The 20,379-nt window shown below is 44.1% G+C and overlaps 1 protein-coding gene across 2 annotated transcripts in view; it reads right to left on the bottom strand.

Annotated features, from left to right (window-relative positions):
* LOC115597488 (uncharacterized) overlaps positions 1-5,193 on the bottom strand; it is a 17,050-nt gene extending 11,857 nt beyond the window's left edge. Inside the window, exons 1-5 of one of the 2 annotated variants that reach the window (XM_030443421.1) lie at positions 5,068-5,192; positions 4,793-4,860; positions 2,678-2,753; positions 2,481-2,492; positions 2,105-2,245 (exon numbers count right to left, since the gene is read on the bottom strand). In XM_030443421.1, the coding sequence (XP_030299281.1) occupies positions 2,105-2,245; positions 2,481-2,492; positions 2,678-2,744 (220 nt within the window). In that variant the 5' untranslated portion in view covers positions 2,745-2,753; positions 4,793-4,860; positions 5,068-5,192. Of the gene's footprint in view, positions 1-2,104; positions 2,246-2,480; positions 2,493-2,677; positions 2,754-4,792; positions 4,861-5,067 lie in introns of both variants that reach the window. The other variant, XM_030443422.1, reaches the window with a different exon arrangement.
* Between the last annotated feature and the right edge of the window lie 15,186 nt (positions 5,194-20,379).

The raw sequence follows: 20,379 nt of genomic DNA on the forward strand, positions 1-20,379 counted from the left end.
GCGAGATGCACAAAATTTCACTGTTTGCAGATGACGTTCTTTTGTTTATAAGTAATCCACAGTCATCTATACCGGCTCTTATGCAATGTCTGGGGGACTATGGGGAGGTTTCAGGGTACAAGGTTAATGAGGGGAAATCGGAAGCAATGATGATAACAGGATGCTGGCCTACGTGCTTGGACAGACAGGTGACATTCAGGTGGTCAAAAGGGGGCTTTAGGTATCTGGGAGTCATTCTGACCCATACTTCAAATCAGTTATATAAAGCAAATTATGATAAACTTATTTCTCAAATCAAAAATGACTTGGAAAGATGGGAGATGCTTCCTTTGTCTTTAGTTGGGAGGGTAGAAACTATCAGGATGAATGTCCTGCCAAGATTGTTATTTCTTTTTAATGCGTTGCCTATCACTGTTCCTGTATCTACCTTTACATTTCTGGATAAGCTTGTTTCCAAATTCATATGGCAGAACAAAAGGCCTCGAGTGAGACTCAAAGTCCTCTGTGCACGCAAGGATAAGGGTGGATTAGCCTTGCCGCATTTCAGAAGTTACTATTGGGCAGCACAACTTGGAAAATTGGTTTCATGGATGAGATCAGATATAGACACAAAATGGGTACATATAGAGCAAGGTTCAGTAAAAAATATATCGCTCGCAACCCTTCTCTTTCTAAAATCAAAAGTAAGGTGTAAACTAAGGATACAAAATGAATATGTTAATCACACATTAAAGGTTTGGGAGAAGACAAGACGACTGTTGAATTTACCTCTATCTCTATCAAGGGCAGCAAGAATAACTACTGCCTGTGACTTCCTGCCAGCAAAAATGGACAGTGGTTTCACTAGATGGGCAGGGAAGGGCCTTATTACAATTAATCAATTATTCGAAGGAATGACTCTCAGGGCCTTCTCACAACTTCAAGCAAAGCATGGCATTGATTCTAAGGATTTATTTAGATATTTTCAAATTCGGCATTACCTGATGACACACAAAGAGTGGGACAAAATTAAAGAAGTTCCATCTAATTTTGAACAATACTGGATTGAGATAGCTGAGAATAAGATGAGCACTAAAAACACAATATCGTGTATATATGGCAGGATCCGTATGGATACATCAGTGGATACACTTGATGTGAAAGCGAAATGGGAATTGGAAGCTAATGCCATTGTTGCTGATGAGGAGTGGGAGAGTTCTTGGGTGCCCTGGCAGAAATGTTTAAGCAGCCCAATGTGGAGGGAATTTGGCTGGAAGTTGAGAGTAAGATATTTCAAAACTCCTTTGGTAATAGCGAGTTATGATAATAACTGTTCCCCCCTGTGTTGGAGGGGTTGCGGTATAACAGGGGACTTTTCCCACATCTTTTGGGATTGCCCTAAATTGCAAAAATTCTGGGAGGATGTGAAGCGACAAATATGTGAGATTTTGAATTTAAATAGACCAATTGAACCACAGCAGCTAATTTTGGGTACTGTATCGTTAACGGATTTAAGGAAAAATAGTGTGTTAATGCTCAGGGTTCTTTTATTGATTGCACATAAAATGATCACAGTAAACTGGCTTAAGCCCCATCCACCCACACTGGACCAGTGGTCTCAACGGCTGAAAGATGTAAACTGCATGGAACACATGACGGCAAATCTTCGACTCCAGACGGACTTGTATCTTGAAAAATGGTCGCCTGTTATAATGTATTTGGAAAGGTGAGAATACTGTCTCTGTACAACTGGGCTAGATGGTGTTTTTATTTTTATTTTTATTTATTGCTGTTACTAATTAGATCCACAAAGAATATTCTTTCACCTCTTTGCTATTTGATTGTGCTTGTATTTTGTATTTTGTCAGTTTGATACCAATATGGGTATTGATACTTGTCATAATGTGTGAGACTCTGTCAAGGAACTTGTTCTAATAAATGTTCAAAAAAAAAAAAAAGTAGGTTATGGCTCCCTCCTCATTCATTCAGATAGGGGCCTAGTGTTATTATCCCCAAATTAAGCACCCAGGGGCATTGCCAAGCACGCTGCCAAGTGAAAAAGACTTGCCTAAAAGGACTTTGCTACAACGGCTAAATTAAAGCAAAATATTGTGCTGCATCTTACCAGGCTGTGTTCCAGTTAAGGTTTGTGCTTTGAATTCATTTTCATCACTTAAAACCAGGAATTTGTTGTTGTTGCCTCGGATCAAAAGCCCACAAGCCTGGTAAACAGACTTGGCGAATGAATCATCAACCAGATCTCCATCTTTGATAGAAAAACATGTTGTTACACCAGAAATATCATGCATGTGCAACCACTCCTTGTATATTACAATACAATATATTACTATTAATACTTATGGAAGATAAAAGGGAAAAGCATTATACTAAGCTTAAACATTTGTCACAGATGTACTGCCCTGTCTGTATATCTGATAGATATACGTATATAATAAAAAAGAAAACATCTATTTTATAAAACAAAAAAAGACTTGACTTACCTGTTTCAGCATCTTTAAATATGGAGCAGAGGACAGTAAAAAAAGAGCATTTCAGCATTAATATACCACTTTATTAGGGAATGTGTATCTTTTATCAATATAATGTTGAACATATTAGACCACATAATTGTACTACAGAATCAAACCACTGAGAAAGAATATATAAAATAGTATAAAGGAGTATAAATATCTTTTACCTACAAAGTAGAAGGTCTTCTCATTCAAACAATAAAATTTGACAGGCGAGCAGCAATTGGTAGCCATCAGGTAAACCTGGTTAAAAAGCAAACAATACAGTTAAAGGATGCAGTGAACACTATATCCACAGGGTGTATTTTCTGCCTGCCACTGTCTTTAAATGTGAATAAAATGTATGGCAGGGTTACAAATTAAAGAAAAAACAGTCCCGGTGTTTTGTTCCACCACAGTCGTCCACAACAGCTTCAGTGCTCCACAACATGAATCCTCTGTGGAACATGTGAGCGATGAACATATTCCCTCATGTGGTGTTTTGATGTCCGTGGCTGAGAGCGCTCCTACTGAGCCTGCTCAGCACTTTTATACATGAACAGTTTACACCTGTATGGAAGCATCTGCAGGTTTTGCTTTTCTCTGTCACCCAGGCCAGCTCAACACAAAAGGAAACTTGTCCCAAACAAACAGATATGGACAAACTAGAGGAGTGCTGTACGAAGCCAGATGGATGGGTTAGCGGGTATGCTGAGCATAAAGTCACAGCTTTCCATGTGACTCAGACCCTTCACTTTAAATTGGCACAAAAACTTCTCTCACTAGTCAGCTCTATTGGAAATAGCATCACTCTATCATCAATGGTCAATAATACAAAAGAAGTGTGCAACAATACTATTTTATTTATTTACATATGTATATTCTTACACTGAGTCTGTTTATTTCAAAACACTGTATTTAAACACTGTATTTATTTATGCATCCAACCTTCAACAAGACACTTTATTTTAATGTATATAATGCACATTTTTGCCTCCTGTATATAATGCACATAGCTTATAGTCCTTTCTATGTTGCATCTTTTCTGTCCAAACACTCAAAGACCACAGAACATGTCACTCCCCTGCTGATTCAACTACACAACGGATTACCTTTAAAATCTTACTATTAACATTTTAACCTCTGCATAATCTATCCCCTCCTTATCTCAAGGACCTGCATCCAACCTACCTGCATCCAACCTGCACACAATGTTTGCTCTTGCTCTCACTGAACTGCTGATGGTGTTTTGTAGTGTTCCCTGTCCATTCTCCCACACTGGGTATAAACATTAAAACGGCACTGCATTATATGTGACATTGAAGGAGCACTGTGTAGTTTTGGTGAAGAAATGTTAATGAGAAGAGAAAGATTTTCATCGGCCTAAACAAACTTAATGATCAAACTCTATTTGTTTTCATGACCAAATCAACTGAATAAACAAACCGACCTTGAAGGACAACACAGTTTCATACTGTTCTACTTTGTTTCTATGTGGCGGACCCTGCCACCTCTCTAGCTTCAAACACTGTTTTGGGACTATTTTCCACTGTGAACAGTTTGTTTATGCACTTGTGGAAATTATACATATTTCTGAGTTTGTATTATGAACTCTTTACTATCATAAATATTACAATTCAGAGCTACACAGTGCCCGTTCCAACTCTATAACATTAATAACATTATGCTCTTTTAAAGTTCGGTAAAGTTGTAAATATATGCACAGATTCGAACTTCCCGGATCAAAAACTCATGAGGGAAACACTGTTAAAACACAGTCGACGCCTCTTAACTACGGTAGTAAGTTAGACCACGAGCTGCAACTGTCATCAAATCGAGCGCTCCTCCGGGCTGACGTTAACACTGGTCTGTGGTCAGCTGTCTGTGAGACGAGGTCCACCGACCTTCCACAAAGTGCACCACTGAAAAGAGATACTACTAACATATTCAATTACTTCACTGTTATTCAGTGTAGGAATTTCTATTGGGAAAATGTCCAATAACTGTTGTAGCATAACTTTCCGAGGACACATTCACTTCTCGTCTACATGTAGTCTACACCAGACAGAAACTCCGCACCAGACACTGGTAGACTTTCCCTAAAATGCTGCTTGACGTTCTCACAGCCTCACTGTGACTTTTAACCATAATGTCTTGATTAGAGAACGACTCGTTGCTCTGCGGTGGGTATCAAAACGTCCTACAAGGTCAGACTCAAACAACGTGTCTGGCAGAGACAGCAGAGCACCGCGGCGCCCCTGCACAGGTGACGTTACCTCCCATCCAGCCGGAACGTTAATTACCTTTCCAGATGCGGTGTGAAGCGGGGAGTCTCCGTCTTCTCTCCGGCGGCTCTGTCACTCTCACTCTCCTTCAAATGAGGACGACAGACAGCGACATTTATCTTCAAATCAAAGTTAAAAAGAAAAAAAAACCTTCCAGTCAAAGATGAGCAACTACACTTTCCGACCAGTGCCGTTCATATTGTTCCCATCCTCGTGTTTTCCCCTCGCTGTGGCAGTGACACGAGTCCTCGAGTGACTAGAGTAAAGGTGAGGTTGTTACAGTGGACTGTTACCTGGCTCACAGGCTGCTCTCTGTCCGCTGGACCCTCCACAGCACAGACACGACTCCCTGACGGGGGACGAAGAGGAGGCGGGCGGCTATACGTGTGTGGAGGCTGGAGCGCGCTTCCCGTCTGTAGGCGGAAGTGGAAACAAATCACTTTACGGAGCGAAAACGTGATTCCTGTTTCATTATCTCTAAAGTGTAAGCTCTCCTCCTTTTCGGTAGAAGCCTGAGGCGACACTTTTAACCGTACTTCTTAAAACACGAAATAACAATATCATTGCAAATACTGCAAATTAGCTGAAGCTAGACTCTCCACATTTTCCCATTTTCTGTGGCAATGTTCTATGTATCGTCCCTGTTAAATAAACATTAAAATAACAATATCATTTGAACACAAAATCATCGTCTGTTTGACTCGGAGGTGTGTAAAAAAAAAGAAGTAATTTAATTCCCAGATAATGCATCATTGATCATTCCTAATCGTTTCATTGAATTTTTACCTTTACTTTGAAAGCGTCTCCCCTCTTCCTGTGGTGTGAGAATGCCTGCAGGTATCCTGTCAGCCACCAGAGGGCGCACACGAGCTGTGGAGAGTCCCGCAGTGATTTCTGAATAACCACCTACTATTCTCCCAACATGCATCGTGCCATAAGTAAGGCTCAAAACGTCCACAGACCACTAATCAAAATGTTGGTTTTTTTTGCATTTATGTCTAATGTAATACTATTATTGTCATTATATGTTATACTATACGCTTAATTGTTGTTTTATTATCTTAGTATTCTGTATGTCCCCCTTTAATGAGGGCATGCACTTGAGCGTGCATGTACTCCACAAGTGAGACTCATGATGACTCGTATTATCCTAGCATGAGCTGACTGTGTTGCAGTACAGCTTCTTGTGATATGACAGGATGTTTGGCCACAGTTGCCAACATAAGGCTGTGAAAAAGAGGGAGATCTTCTGGGTTGGGCTGCCAGGTCCACGAAAACCGACACTCTGGTTTAGTTTGTATCACTGTGAAATCAGGAGAGTAAAGGGATAAATTAGGGTCAGGTGAATGAGTATGACAGTCAGGACTCCTCGGTCTTCTTTTGGTCTTCATGTAGTTCTTTGAGGCGTGTTTGGTGGCATTATCAAAAAAGTATGCAACGATGAATGTGTTTATGCTGAACCAGTTTGGCTTGCCACAAACTACAAGAGGCATACACATGCACCTCTTTGCAGTTTTGTGCAGTATCAAGTGGTTAGTCACTGAACGATGGACAACACATACAAGACACTTCAGACAGCACAACGTTTCCTTTCTCTACAGACTGACTGAAGCACTCTGTAACGAGGATTACTGGACCCTGGTTGGAAGCTTCTGCACGCCGGTCAAGTTGCAGGTTCCATTCATGTCTGTCCAGTCCCATGTCAAAATAGCCATCCATCCATCCATCCATTTTCTTCCGCTTATCCGGGGCCGGGTCGCGGGGGCAGCTGCCTGAGCAGGGACACCCAGACTTCCCTCTCCCCGGATACTGCCTCCAGCTCTTCCGGGAGGACCCCAAGGCGTTCCCAGGCCAGCTGAGTGACATAGTCACACCAGCGTGTCCTGGGTCTTCCTCGGGGTCTCCTCCCGGAGGGACATGCCAGGAACACCTCCCGAGGGGCGTCCCGGGGGCATCCGAAACAGATGCCCGAGCCACCTCAGCTGGCTCCTCTCGATGTGGAGGAGCAGCGGCTCTACTCTGAGCTCCTCCCGGGTGACAGAGCTCTTCACCCTATCTCTAAGGGAGCGCCCTGCCACCCTGCGGAGGAAACTCATTTCGGCCGCTTGTATCCGGGATCTTATTCTTTCGGTCATGACCCAGAGTTCATGGCCATAGGTGAGGGTCGGAACGTAGATTGACTGGTAAATCGAGAGCTTCGCCTTTCGGCTCAGCTCTCTCTTCACCACGACAGACCGATACAACGACCGCATTACTGCGGCCGCTGCACCGATCCGTCTGTCAATCTCACGCTCTGTCCTTCCCTCACTCGTGAACAAGACCCCAAGATACTTAAACTCCTCCACTTGAGGCAGGAACTCTCCTCCCACCTGGAGGGAGCAAGCCACCTTTTTCTGGTCTAGAATCATGGCCTCAGATTTGGAGGTGCTGATTCTCATCCCAGCCGCTTCACACTCGGCTGCAAACCGCCCCAGGGCATGCTGGAGGTCCCGGCTCGAAGGAGCCAACAAGACCACGTCATCCGCGAAAAGCAGAGATGAGATCCATTGGCTCCCGAACCAGATCCCCTCCGGCCCGTGGCTGTGCCTAGAAATTCTGTCCATAAAAGTAATGAACAGAACCGGTGACAAAGGGCAGCACTGCCGGAGTCCAACATGCACTGGGAACAGGTCTGACTTACTGCCGGCAATGCGAACCAGGCTCCTGCTCCGGCAGTACAGGGACCGCACGGCCCTTAACAGAGGGCCCCCGACCCCTTACTCCCGGAGCACCCCCCACAGTATGCCACGAGGGACACGGTCGAATGCCTTCTCCAAGTCCACAAAACACATGTGGACTGGTTGGGCAAACTCCCATGAACCCTCGAGCACCCTGCGGAGGGTATAGAGCTGGTCCAGTGTTCCACGGCCAGGACGAAAACCGCATTGTTCCTCCTGGATCCGAGGTTCGACTATCGGCCTAATTCTCCTCTCCAGTACCCTGGAATAGACTTTCCCGGGGAGGCTGAGGAGTGTGATCCCCCGATAGTTGGAGCACACCCTCCGGTCCCCCTTTTTAAATAGGGGGACCACCACCCCGGTCTGCCAGTCCAGAGGCACTGTCCCCGACTGCCACGTGATGCTGTAGAGACGTGTCAACCAAGACAGCCCCACAACATCCAGAGACTTGAGGTACTCAGGGCGGATCTCATCCACCCCCGGTGCTTTGCCACTGAGGAGCTTACGGACTACCTCAGTGACTTCGGCTTGGGTGATGGATGGGTCAACCTCTGAGTCCCCAGCCTCTGCTTCCTCTATGGAAGGCGTGTCAGTGGGATTGAGGAGATCCTCGAAGTATTCCTTCCACCGCCCGACGATGTCCCCAGTCGAGGTCAACAGCTCCCCACCTCCACTGTAAACAGTGTTGGTGGAGGACTGTTTCCCCCTCCTGAGGCGCCGGATGGTTTGCCAGAATTTCTTCGAGGCCGACCGGTAGTCCTTCTCCATGGCCTCCCCGAACTCTTCCCAGACCCGAGTTTTTGCTTCCGAGACTGCCCGTGCTGCCGCACGCTTGGCCTGCCGGTACCCGTCAGCTGCCTCAGGAGTCCCCCGGGCCAGCCAGGCCCGGTAGGACTCCTTCTTCAGCTTGACGGCAACCCTTACTTCCGGGGTCCACCACCGGGTTCGGGGATTGCCGCCGCGACAGGCACCGGAGACCTTACGGCCACAGCTCCGGACAGCCGCGTCAACAATGGAGGTGGAGAACATGGTCCATTCGGACTCTATGTCCCCAGCCTCCCTCGGGATCTGGTCAAAGCTCTCCCGGAGGTGGGAGTTAAAGATCTCCCTGGCAGAGGGTTCTGCCAAACGTTCCCAGCAGACCCTCACGATACGTTTGGGCCTGCCAGGTCTGTCCAGCTTCCTCCCCCGCCAGCGGATCCAACTCACCACCAGGTGGTGATCAGTTGACAGCTCAGCCCCTCTCTTCACCCGAGTGTCCAAGACATACGGCCGGAGGTCAGATGACACGACCACAAAGTCGATCATTGATCTCCGGCCTAGGGTGTCCTAGTGCCACGTGCACATATGGACACCCTTATGCTTGAACATGGTGTTCGTTATGGACAAACTGTGACTAGCACAGAAGTCCAGTAACAAAACACCACTCGGGTTCAGATCGGGGAGGCCGTTCCTCCCAATCACACCCCTCCAGGTAACACTGTCATCGCCCACGTGGGCATTGAAGTCCCCCAGGAGAACGACGGAGTCCCCGGTTGGAGCACTCTCCAGTACCCCTCCCAGGGACTCCAAGAAGGCCGGGTACTCTGCACCGCTGTTCGGCCCATAAGCCGAGACAACGGTGAGAGCCCTATCCCCGACCCGAAGGCGCAGGGAAACGACCCTCTCGTTCACCGGGGAGAACTCCAACACATGGCGGCTGAGCTGGGGGGCTATAAGCAAGCCTACACCAGCTCGCCGCCTCTCGCCGCGGGCAACTCCAGAGTGGAAGAGAGTCCAGCCTCTCTCAAGGAGTTGGGTTCCAGAGCCCAGGCTGTGCGTGGAGGTGAGACCGACTATTTCTAGTCGGTACCGCTCAACCTCCCACACCAGCTCAGGCTCTTTCCCCCCCAGTGAGGTGACATTCCATGTCCCCATGGCTAGAGTCACCATCCGGGGATCGGGCCGCCGGGGCCCCCGCCCACGACCGCCACCCATATCCCTCTGCACCGGCCCCTTCTGAACCCTCCCGCGAGTGGTGAGCCCACGGGAGGGCGGGCCCACGTTGCTCGTTCGGGCTGCGCCCGGCCGGGTCCCATGGGCAGAGACCCGGCCACCAGGCGCTCGCCTGCGAGCCCCAACCCCGGGCCTGGCTCCAGGGTGGGGCCCCGGTGACGCCGATCAGCGCGACGTGCACATCCTTGGTAGTATAACTTTCATCAGGGGCGAGTGAACCGATCTTAGTCTGACCCGTCACCTAGGACCTGTTTGCCTTGGGAGACCCTACCAGGGGCATTAAGCCCCGGACAACATAGCTCCTCGGATCATTCAAAATAGCCTATGTAGGGAAAACTTAAAAACAGGAAAGAGTGGTTCTGAAATGAAAGCTTTCACTATGTAGACATGTATGATTCCAGTGACTCATTCCAGTGAGGAACACGTTGCATTCACCTACAGACTATTTAACAGAGGACTGATAGAGAGCTTCATCACACCGTCACCTGAAGATCAATATCAGCAGAGCCGATGAGCTTGTGTTGGAGTACTGTCATATGTCTGGTGGTGTGTTCTTGTGTTCATGAGAGAAACAAAAAACCAGTCCAATTCCCTTGTGTGTCTGTGTGTTCACATGGTTGGCCAGCTGATGCTGATAGAACACAAACAAGCTACATAATGTGACATGTGAATGTTTCACACATGTTGAACCCCGCAGCACAGCAGAGCTCTATTACCACCACAGCTTAAATGATTAGTGCTGCCAGTTCACTATCTGACCAAATGGGAAATCTGGTCACAATCTCCCTTCTGTTCCTCAGTTATACCGTTGAATGTTGGCCAGACTTGTGTTTTTGCAGATCATCATGACATCACAGTGAGGCTGATCTTTGACCAACACAATCTAATGTCAGTTGATCCTTGAGTCCAAGTAGACACTGATGCCAATTTTGAAGAAATTCCCTCAAGGTGTTCATGGGAAAATGAACTTTTTAAAAAGGACAAACAGCACCCACAGGATGGAGATAGGTAGATCGTCTTTATACAGTCTGGAAATAATCAGAGCTCATCTTTTGTTGAAATCAGTATGATTGCAAGTGAAGGGAAACGATTCACCATCATCGTTTGTCTGATAATCATTTCACTGAAGTCATCTGTGTTGATATTTACTCACCTAATGACATGACCCCTCCTGTTATTCCTGGTTTGTACTCTGCCTTTTGCTTTGTACTTTTTTTGCTTTTTGCTTTTCTTTTTTGTTTTCTGCCTTTTCTTGCCACATTTTGGGACTTTGGATTTATTGCATTTTGAATTTGCCTTTTGTGAAGTTACCTGCCTTCCTGTGTGTCTGCATTTGGGTCGCCTCTGTTTAACCATGACAGTGCATACCAGCAGTGCATTCCTCCAGGAAGGCCTAACAGCACTTCAGTTCAATCAAGCCTAGTTTGGAGCAGCATCAGATTTGACCTACTCGTGGATACCAAGCAACTAAATACGCCTGACTTTTAAAATCAAGATCCATGCATTATTCCCTGAGAAATTAACGAACATGCTGAAGAACGCCTTTATCTTGCACTGTGAAAAGTGAAAAAAATTTCTGCGTCTGTCATTGAACTGATCAACCATTCTGGGCAGAAATGCCACGTCCATCCAAGTTCTGTGAAAATCTGTTCAGTAGCTTTTGTGTAACCCTGCTGACAAACCAGTAGACACAGCTGTAAACATGGATAGTAATGCTAATGCTCTAAAACTAAAAAGTGATAAAATGGCAGGGTCGTTTTTGTTGTTGTAGTTGTTTTTCAGCCCCTCAAAAAAAGAAAACCCAGTTATTGCAGGTTTAAGCGTGGCGGACCATGACATAACTGACTTTCTCTTAAAATCAGTCCGAGCTGTTTTATTTACTCCTGCTCTGCTTTCAGGGCTCGTAGACGTTGTCAGCTATCGCCTTCTTTATTCAGACCCTAAATGGACAATTGTGATGAACATGGGTGTTTATGTGCAGTACTGTGCTTGTGCCTTTGTTCAGGTGAATGTGCCCTGCAGTGCTCTGGTGGTTTGGAAGTGGCATGATATGCTGGTGCAGGCTGCTATGTATAAGATTTGCTCTAACAGGATCGGTGGTGACTTAGCACTGGATTAGAAAAAAGGAACCAAATCATTAATGTTAACATAAAAGCTGATGACGTTGCACTAATGGGCCTTTGAAATATGCATTACCTGAGAAGTTTGAAGTGAAGACTTCCTTATTGCCACACATTAGCTATAGTATCTCTGAATCTCTGTATGACAGTGGTTAAACTCTGTCTGACTCCAGCCATAACAGATAAAAGAAACCATAAAGCAAGTCATTTAAAGTTGAGGGGTAGTATGGTACTTGACAGCTTGTGCTTGGTTGCACTTATAAGTACAAGTAGGTGCGGTGGTCAGCACATCTTTGTCTTATCATTTTGTCTTACAGAAAGACAAAGTAAAAAGTAAAAACTGATACACCCCTTATCAAGCACATTATATGTTTTCATAAGTCTGCATGGGGTGTGCATCTTAGCAGACCCACAGACCCATGTGCTAACATCTGGAGCACGTTCCCGCCTTGAGAGCCTGTCTCCAAAATTAATTCTAAACACAGGAATCATTTGTTCATTATGCCAAAGTTCAACTTTATTCCCCAAAACAGAAGTACACTTCGTCAATGGTGCAAAAGCCTACACAGAGACAATACAAAAATACCATCTTACCTATATGTATATATGGTCATGGGCCAGACTTGAAAGACTTTAAATCAAATCTTCACACATGGACTTTAGCTGAATAGGCATTATTATTGAATTGCACTGTTTGACCATTGTGTTGACACACTCTTTTGAAACAAGAAGCATTCAAGGCATGACAGCACCGAAATCTCCTCCTGAGTCACTGTAGCAAAACCAGTCACACCCTTTGTTAGCCCAGTTCACCATCTGACGTGAAGTATCACCATGAAGATGTACAAACATGTTGGCCCTGTTGGGAGAAGCCTTTGTACCCAGGAGCTTAATCGACTACACGGAGGTCAGTAACTCTTGTACTTAGAGATTACTAGTGCAGTGCCCGTAGGAAGTATGTGTTCCTGTAGAAAAGTGGGAGGTTAAGCAGCTTTTTCATGGATGGCCAAATGAGGCTGTGTTTGAAGGTGGGACGTCAGGGATATTTAGGTTTGTTGTGAAATCTGATATTCCAGGGTATAATTGGCCGTTTTTGACTATTAAAAGCTATTTACTTGGTGTCATTATTTTCAGCACAACCTCACATGTGTGACTGTACAGTTATTTTTTCATTTTGACATACTGTATTAACACAATGGACCTAAAATCACAAAAAAACATAAAATCAGAGTAGAAAAAGTTAGATTTTTTTACTGTGAAAACCACAAATATGTTTAACAAACCATTTCTTATTACTTATAATGCAAATATAAATTGTTATTTGCTAAATATGTGCATACATTTAAAAAATGTACGAAGTTATATGTAACTATTTACATTTAAATGCAGGCAATGCTCAGGTCTGCCTGAGCTCCTTCCAGCTGAATGAAGAGCTGCACTGCCTGCTCCACATTCAGCTTCTCCTCATTATTCTGACTTATTAAACAAAAAACCGACTCCACTACACACTAAACACACTACACCAAACACTACATAACACACTAACTACACACTCCAAACACGCTAAATGTCACAAATCTCTCAACTCTCAATATCGCTGTCTCTACACCGACCGTCGTTGCATGTCAATCATCCGCCTCCGTCCCTCCCACAACTTCCTGTTCCTCAACAACCAAACTTGCTGCTTGGACACTTTCTTGACAAAAGCCCGTTTTTACCGTTTCTTCCTGCAGCAGACACAAAGCAAACGTGACGGCAATGTTTGCGAAAAAGCGTGGCGGACATTATTTACCCCAAGTCCGGTTTTGGACATGCCGATGAGTCCGGTCCATCGCCTCGATCGGGAGGTGGGTTGTGTAGCTAGCGGATAGCAGCTAGCTACACATGAACATCCACATATTCCGATTCCACTTTGTTGTCCGCGCGTCTCCGGATCTCCTCAGACCCGAACAGACTCGGTCCGGACTCGTTTAGTCTCATTAATCCACAACAGTCAGTTTAGATGCACAGAACAGAACGGGACTGAACCGCCGGCAAAATCCCGGTCCAGCTCGCGCCGCAGCAGGTATAAATCTGCTTGTTTCTTAAGATGGGGTGGCGGTGGGCTCTGCAGTGATTGGCTCTGGTGCGCACATGACTATGGTGTGCAGTGATTGGCTCTGGTGCGTGCGTGACTGTGGTGGCTCCGGTGGACAATGCTCGTGGAATTTGTAAAGCATTTATGAATATGAATTTATTAACGGTATCATTGCAGTCCAAACAAATCCGACATCGCACACCCCTGAACCACGCAGCAGCCATGTTGAAACTCTCAGGTCAGTCTGATCCTGATCCGCAGAGATATTTCAGTAACACACACACACACACACACACACACACACACACACACACACACACACACACAGACAGACAGAGATTCCTTGCTTTTATAGAGAGATGGGACTCACACACAATGACAACACTGGAATCAAAAGTTGTAGCAGGTGTATCCTGAAGTACCCCCTGCCACACACTGATTAAAGCAAATGACTTATTCTGGCTTGTTTAAAGTTTATTACTTTAAGAAACTGTAATTATGCGTTCTAAGTTGTGGCCTCGTGAGCCAGATGTCCTCTTGATATCCGTGTGAGTGGATCTTTGTGAAGCACATTGCCCAAAGCACTCCCTTCCAGAGATCTGCTATTTCTGGGATCTAATGTTCTAGGTCAAGAGACGCTTCAAATTAACAAATTATTCCTTGACCAGCAAGTTTATCCATACACCAAGTACACAGAATTTGAGCTTCTCATTTTGATCTTGTTCAGAGTTAAATGACTGCCAGATGAGCGATCCCTGCCCGATCCAAGTAGCTGCCTGACCCCAGTAGTGCACGCGTGACTGGGAACTGGTTAGGGTTGGGATCACTGGTCAGGCATTAGATACTCAGATGGGGTAGCTACTCAGGTCGCATCCATGTTTGAATGGGTTCATTTCAGATCATTTCATTAAGATAGTAAGGTTTAATGTTGTATATAAACTTGAAGCAAAAGCATTTCAATAAGTTGGTCAATGGTTAATCAATTCAAGACTGCATAAAAGTCATAACTGAAAATAATTTGGAAGTATTTATTAGCTATTGAAATTAAAAAAGGTTCAAATATAAAACTACACAGTTTAGGATGCAGATTTTTTTCTTGAACCTTTACTTATCCAGCGACAGTTCACTGAGAGCAATACTCTTTCTACATGGACATGCTTTTCACACTCATACAGTACAGCCACAGTCTGATCTGTTGATGACTGAGCAGCTCCACTGGAACCTACTCGGGTTAAACACTTGTTCAAGGGCACCCTAGTGGTGGTAATGAGGAAGGGGCAAGTGCTGCCTTTCCTTTTCCCCAACCGGCTCAATCCCACCAGCCAGGGATTCAAACCACCAACCCTAAAAGCTCTTTTCTAACCTTTAGGCCTCCACCGACATGTAGTCAGGATAAACCTGTTCAGGGGGGCAGGAAGGATATGACTCCTTCTCAGGCAGACTTGGGGGCTCAGTTCATTGTTCATCACACGTGTAGTGGTGGGGACTGTTAGCCGCTGCTGTGCAGTGCATGGCTTAAACACAACTCCAGGGGACCATTTGCTGTTTCCAGGATACGGCTGCATCCAGATCTCATCACCAGGTTTAAGAGCAACTGGAGGGTTTCCTGCTCTCTTGGAGTCATAGTAGAACTTTTGAGTTTCTTTTGTCTTGTCTAGCAGGCGCTTCACTTTGAGGGGATATAAAGTGTTGGTGTGAGCAGGGCTCGAGCAGCTGGCAGCTTATTGCGACATCTCCTCCTGACATCTAACAGCTGTGCAGGTGACAGGCCTGCTGACTCAAGTGGAGTAGTTCTGTAGTTCATCAGTGCAATGTGTTTGTCTGCTGCTTTACTCCAAAGTCTCTTCACTGTTTGCACTGCACGCTCTGCCTCACCATTTGAGTGCAGCGTGTGTGGTGAAGATGTTTTGTGTTTCTTTCACAGAAGACTTTGCACTCCTCTGAGGAGTACTGACGGCCATTATCTGACCTGAGCAAGGACGGGATAGAAAATTGGGCTTTCAGAGTCTCTATGACGGTGTGGCTTCTCATGTCCTTTAGCTCATCCACTTCAATGAACTTTGAGTCGTAATCCACAAGCAGAACGGCTGACAGGATGGACCACACCCCTGGCGTCCGGATCGATCTTGATGGTGTATGTACCTGGGATCTTTCCCTGCAGCTGATCTGCCTGTTTCTGACGTATGGATTTTGTCTGTCCTTTGTGCATATTCTCATTAGGTGTTGCATGTTTGGGTTTCACAGTCACTACAGACACCTTTGCTTCTTCTTCTCTGACAATTTTAATCTGTTTTTGTGACATTTCAAACTGCTGGGAAATGTCAATAGCTTTCAGCAGTGTCAGCTCCTCACTTCTATCCAGCAGCATTTCTTACACTCTTTTTTCTCTCACACCTGCAATGATTGCATCAATTAACATACCATCCGGATCAGGATATTCACAGTCCATCAGGATGAGTCTCAAATCCTTCAAAAAGTTGTCAAAGCTTTCAGGGTGACCTGGTTCCCTCAGCTTGAAGCGATGTCTTGCAATCTTTTTATTCTTTCTTGGTCTGATGTAGCTTGCAAACTTATGCAGCACTTTAGAGAGATCCTCTTTTTCACCCTCAGCCCAGGCGAATGTCTTGTACACTTCCCTGCCCTGCTCCCAGAGCCACGTACCAGGCCAGCCGGCTTGTTGTTTAGCTGCTAGCTCTGAGAGCGGACTCTATCAAAGACGAACGTGACATGACTTTAGGATCTTTCCAACTCTTGGTATAAGTCAGCAGCATCCCAGTGGATCCTCGGGTGCTCAAACTGTAAGGACGCCATCACCGATGTTTTTTTCTGCACTTCAGACTTCTGACACCATGTAATGTGTTGCTGAAAGAGCCACACATGAGCATAGAGCTGAACTGTGTTGTTTACTTCCGTGCCGCGCACATTTGTACGGCAGCCCACTAGGACATACAAGATTCACAATGTCAGACAGCTACAGCAGGCGCAGTTAATCAACACTGGTGCTTATGAACACAATATGTTACAACTGCATTTCACTCTGGTGGTTTAAATTTTATCATCAAACCAACCATTATCACCAAACCGCAATAGAGACTCTCGATAGTAGCCACCAGGAGGACAAATATTTTTGCAGACATGGTGACGTAGACAAGTTACAGAGGAAAAGGCTGGACAACAAACGAGGCGTTTCAGTTTTAGTTTAGGGGCTTCCTTTGGTGTGGACTTTGGGTAGATGTGTTTACATTCACCAAAAAGCTTTAAAACACACTGAAGGAAAGAGAAATACCATAGAATTCTCATATGGCCTATTTAAGTGAAGCTTTTTGCCTCCCAACTAAAGGTTGCATGTAATTAGACAGAGTAGTATCCTCTTATTTAACAATCAGAAAGAAAGCAAATCAGTGGAGTTTCCAAAATTGTTCTAATTTTAAAAGGGCTTGTTGTGCTGCAGAACAACATGTAGACACTTCATACCCTCTAAGGCAATAATGTGTGGCAATATAGATCCCAGTATCATTAACACACAATGAGCTGATTATTGGTGTTGGTGATGTGGTTTCTGCTGGATTTCCATCAGGATTTTCCCATCAGCTTTATTTCTGCAGCTGTTTTCGATCGATACAAGCTACCCTTTGTTCCCTACCACTCCAAAAAAGGATTTCTGTGACCAAAAGTCCTAAATTTATCAAAGAACAGAGCAAAGTAGCCTATATTTATAAACAGCAGTAACACACTTCAATGTAGTGGAACATTTAGAAACACAGGTTCCTTCTTTTATATTTGCTATGTGCTGAGATGACCAAATCACTAAAAAAAAAAAAGTCATTGCAATGGAAATAAATCTGCTTTCACACAGTTTTATATAACAGTGAAAGGTCAGCGGTTAAAGGTTTACATTTTACAATGCCAGGGGTTGTAAAACAACACTGAGTTAAAGTGCCTTTATGCTACATATGTGAAAAAAAGTAAACAACTATGTTGTCGAGCGGAGTGATGAGGATGAGTTGAGGAGACTCACAGCCTGAGGAGTGAAGCTGCTGTGTAGTCTGGTGGTACGGCAGCAGATACTTCTGTATCTGTTGTCAGATGGCAGCAGGGTGAACACACTGTGGCTGGCTGGGTGTGTTGTCTTTTAGTATCTTTGGGCTCTGTGCAGACATCTCACTTCACTGATGTTACTGATGCTCTGTAGATGGTACCAGTGATGTTCTGGTGGTTTTATTCACCCCTGTCGAGCCTTCCTGTCCTGGGCCGTGCACATACCGTGCCGGAGTAATCCTTCGTAAAAGTAAACTTTCATTTAACAGTTTGGTTATTCTATGGATGAAGCTAACATATTTACAACATTTAAACAACGGAGCTTTAGAGATGCTGGTAGGCATCTGTTTGACAGAGCCAGGATAGATATTTACCTGTTTTCCAGTCCCAAGCTAAGCTAACCAGGTGTGATTGAAGGCATCAATCTTGTCATCTAATTCTCCCACAGAAAGCAAATACATGTATTTCAAAATATCAAAGTAAGTCCTGTATTGTTTGTTCTTGTTTGTTTGTGTAATAGTAATAAAAAATAAGACACAATAATTCGAACTTGATGGTGTTCTCAACATCCATATACCACAATCACTTCTGACATACAAAACAACAAATTCAAAGGATTTGTTTGGTCTTTGTAATAAACACTAATCTTACGTGGCAGTTGTACATGCTGGCCTTCTGTGTTTTGAGACTAAAGTCTGCCATTGAAAAAGCCACCCCTACAAATGGAGAAGTTATGCAGAGTGTTAATTGTTGTTGACTAACTCAGCTTCTTTGAAAGGTTTGTATTTGCAGACAAAATGTGATGCATGGAGTCTTTGCTAAAAGAATCTAAAGCAAATCTAAAAAAAAAAAGACATTTAGTAAGTCAGGATAAACCTAGAAGGGTTAGAAGCCCTCCTCTACATCAACTCCCTGGGTCCTGGGACTCTGTCAGATGTTTTCTTTTTTTTGGTCCACCTATATCCAGTGTTCTCTCTGGTTTAAAAGGGATATACTGTTTCTGTGTAAAAGAAAAGGCTAAGCTTGACTGACTCCACCTATACTCTGTGGAGGAAAGACTGTCCTAACTGTTAGGGTTTGGAACTGTCAAGTCTAAAGCTCAAATATTAGTCTGGTTCGGATGGCAGGGAGGATTATATGGACGCCTTCATCTCGCCCACCCGAAGACATTGCACTGCATGATTTGGCACACCGACGGGTTCTTATCAGACCCTTTATCTGACCCTTTATCTTACCATTTCCATGTGTTGAACTCTGAGCATGTGCTTTTTCTGGAAGAAGATACAGGGTCCCTTTTAACAATTGTTAATTAATGAATTAATATTAATTTATCCCTTAGTCAGTTACACTTATTTATAGGCAACTCCTAATTCAGACCAAATTCCAACAATTACTTTCTGTCTTGTGAGCCTGTGAAGTGGGATGTGCAGATGTGAAGGTTTCTGCAGCACTTCTAATCATAGACCAATTAACCTTCACTGTAATCTTACAAACCCATGCTCTTCGTTTCACCCCAACTACATATGATGTGAAACAATGTCCATGTGTGTTGATATAGATAAGACAAAATGAGGGCTGATAAGTGTACTTTTAGACCATAAATAATAAAAAGAACACAGAAGATATTCTGTCATTTAAGGTACAGTAACCGACACATGACCTTGTCAAAAGGGGCAAATTGAATATTCAGAAATCCTAATATTTTTCATCCCTATTTAACTTGATATATTAAAACGTATGGCAAACAAATGCCAGTAAACCAGTCTAAGAAATTATCTGCATCGGGTCCTGACTTGTGGCTGACTGATATCGGTGATTATGTGACCTTAGTGAAGAAACACAGTAACACTTCACAATAACCGTCATGAATAAATGGTTCATTTATAGTTGAATAAAATTAGTTAATAGATATTTAACTGTTAAAAAATGAAATGCTTTATCATCATTTTACATAATAATAATTGTTTTAAAGTTGCAACTGATGTCTTCAAAACTTTGTAAAAGATTGATAAATACTTCATCTTTAAATGTGATTTAGATGACCCTTAAAAAGTTGTAACCTTTACAACTGATGAATACATGGTTTAAGCATTTCTTTGTTTGTTAACAGCTAAATGACTATTAATCTAATGTTTAATTAGACATACATGTACCTTTTATTAACGATGGTTTTTATAAAAGTGATCAACCCCGCGTTCCTCATGCTGTGCTTAACTGATTCACCTTTCAGTGCCCCCACTGGGAGATATGCATTGGTGAGTTGTGCAGTGTGAAAAGCAGATATCTGGCACTTACTTTCATTACTGCTCCACATAAACCCAAGAGGAGATATATCTTTTTGTGACAAGAAGGATAAAAACAGGCCATCGGTTCACCATGGCTAAATGTGTCCACACATACTGAGCATGACTAAATCAGGATAAATTACAGTGTGGAATAAGAACATACTTGTAAAGAATAAGGGACGCTCCCACAGTGATTTTGCCACCAAGTGTTTATCTCTGTGAATAAGTTACCACTTGTATTATCTTGGGATCACAAAGTACTTCTGTTTTGTAAAAGATTACACAAGCATGAAATCATTGCCTGCTTGCCGACGTTTTTGAATGCTTAAAGGGGGGCGTCACAGTCAGTGGGACAGTATAAAGCTGAGTTCAA

The sequence above is a fragment of the Sparus aurata genome, chromosome 2 (assembly GCF_900880675.1).
Source record: "Sparus aurata chromosome 2, fSpaAur1.1, whole genome shotgun sequence".
Classification (NCBI taxonomy): Eukaryota; Metazoa; Chordata; class Actinopteri; order Spariformes; family Sparidae; genus Sparus; species Sparus aurata.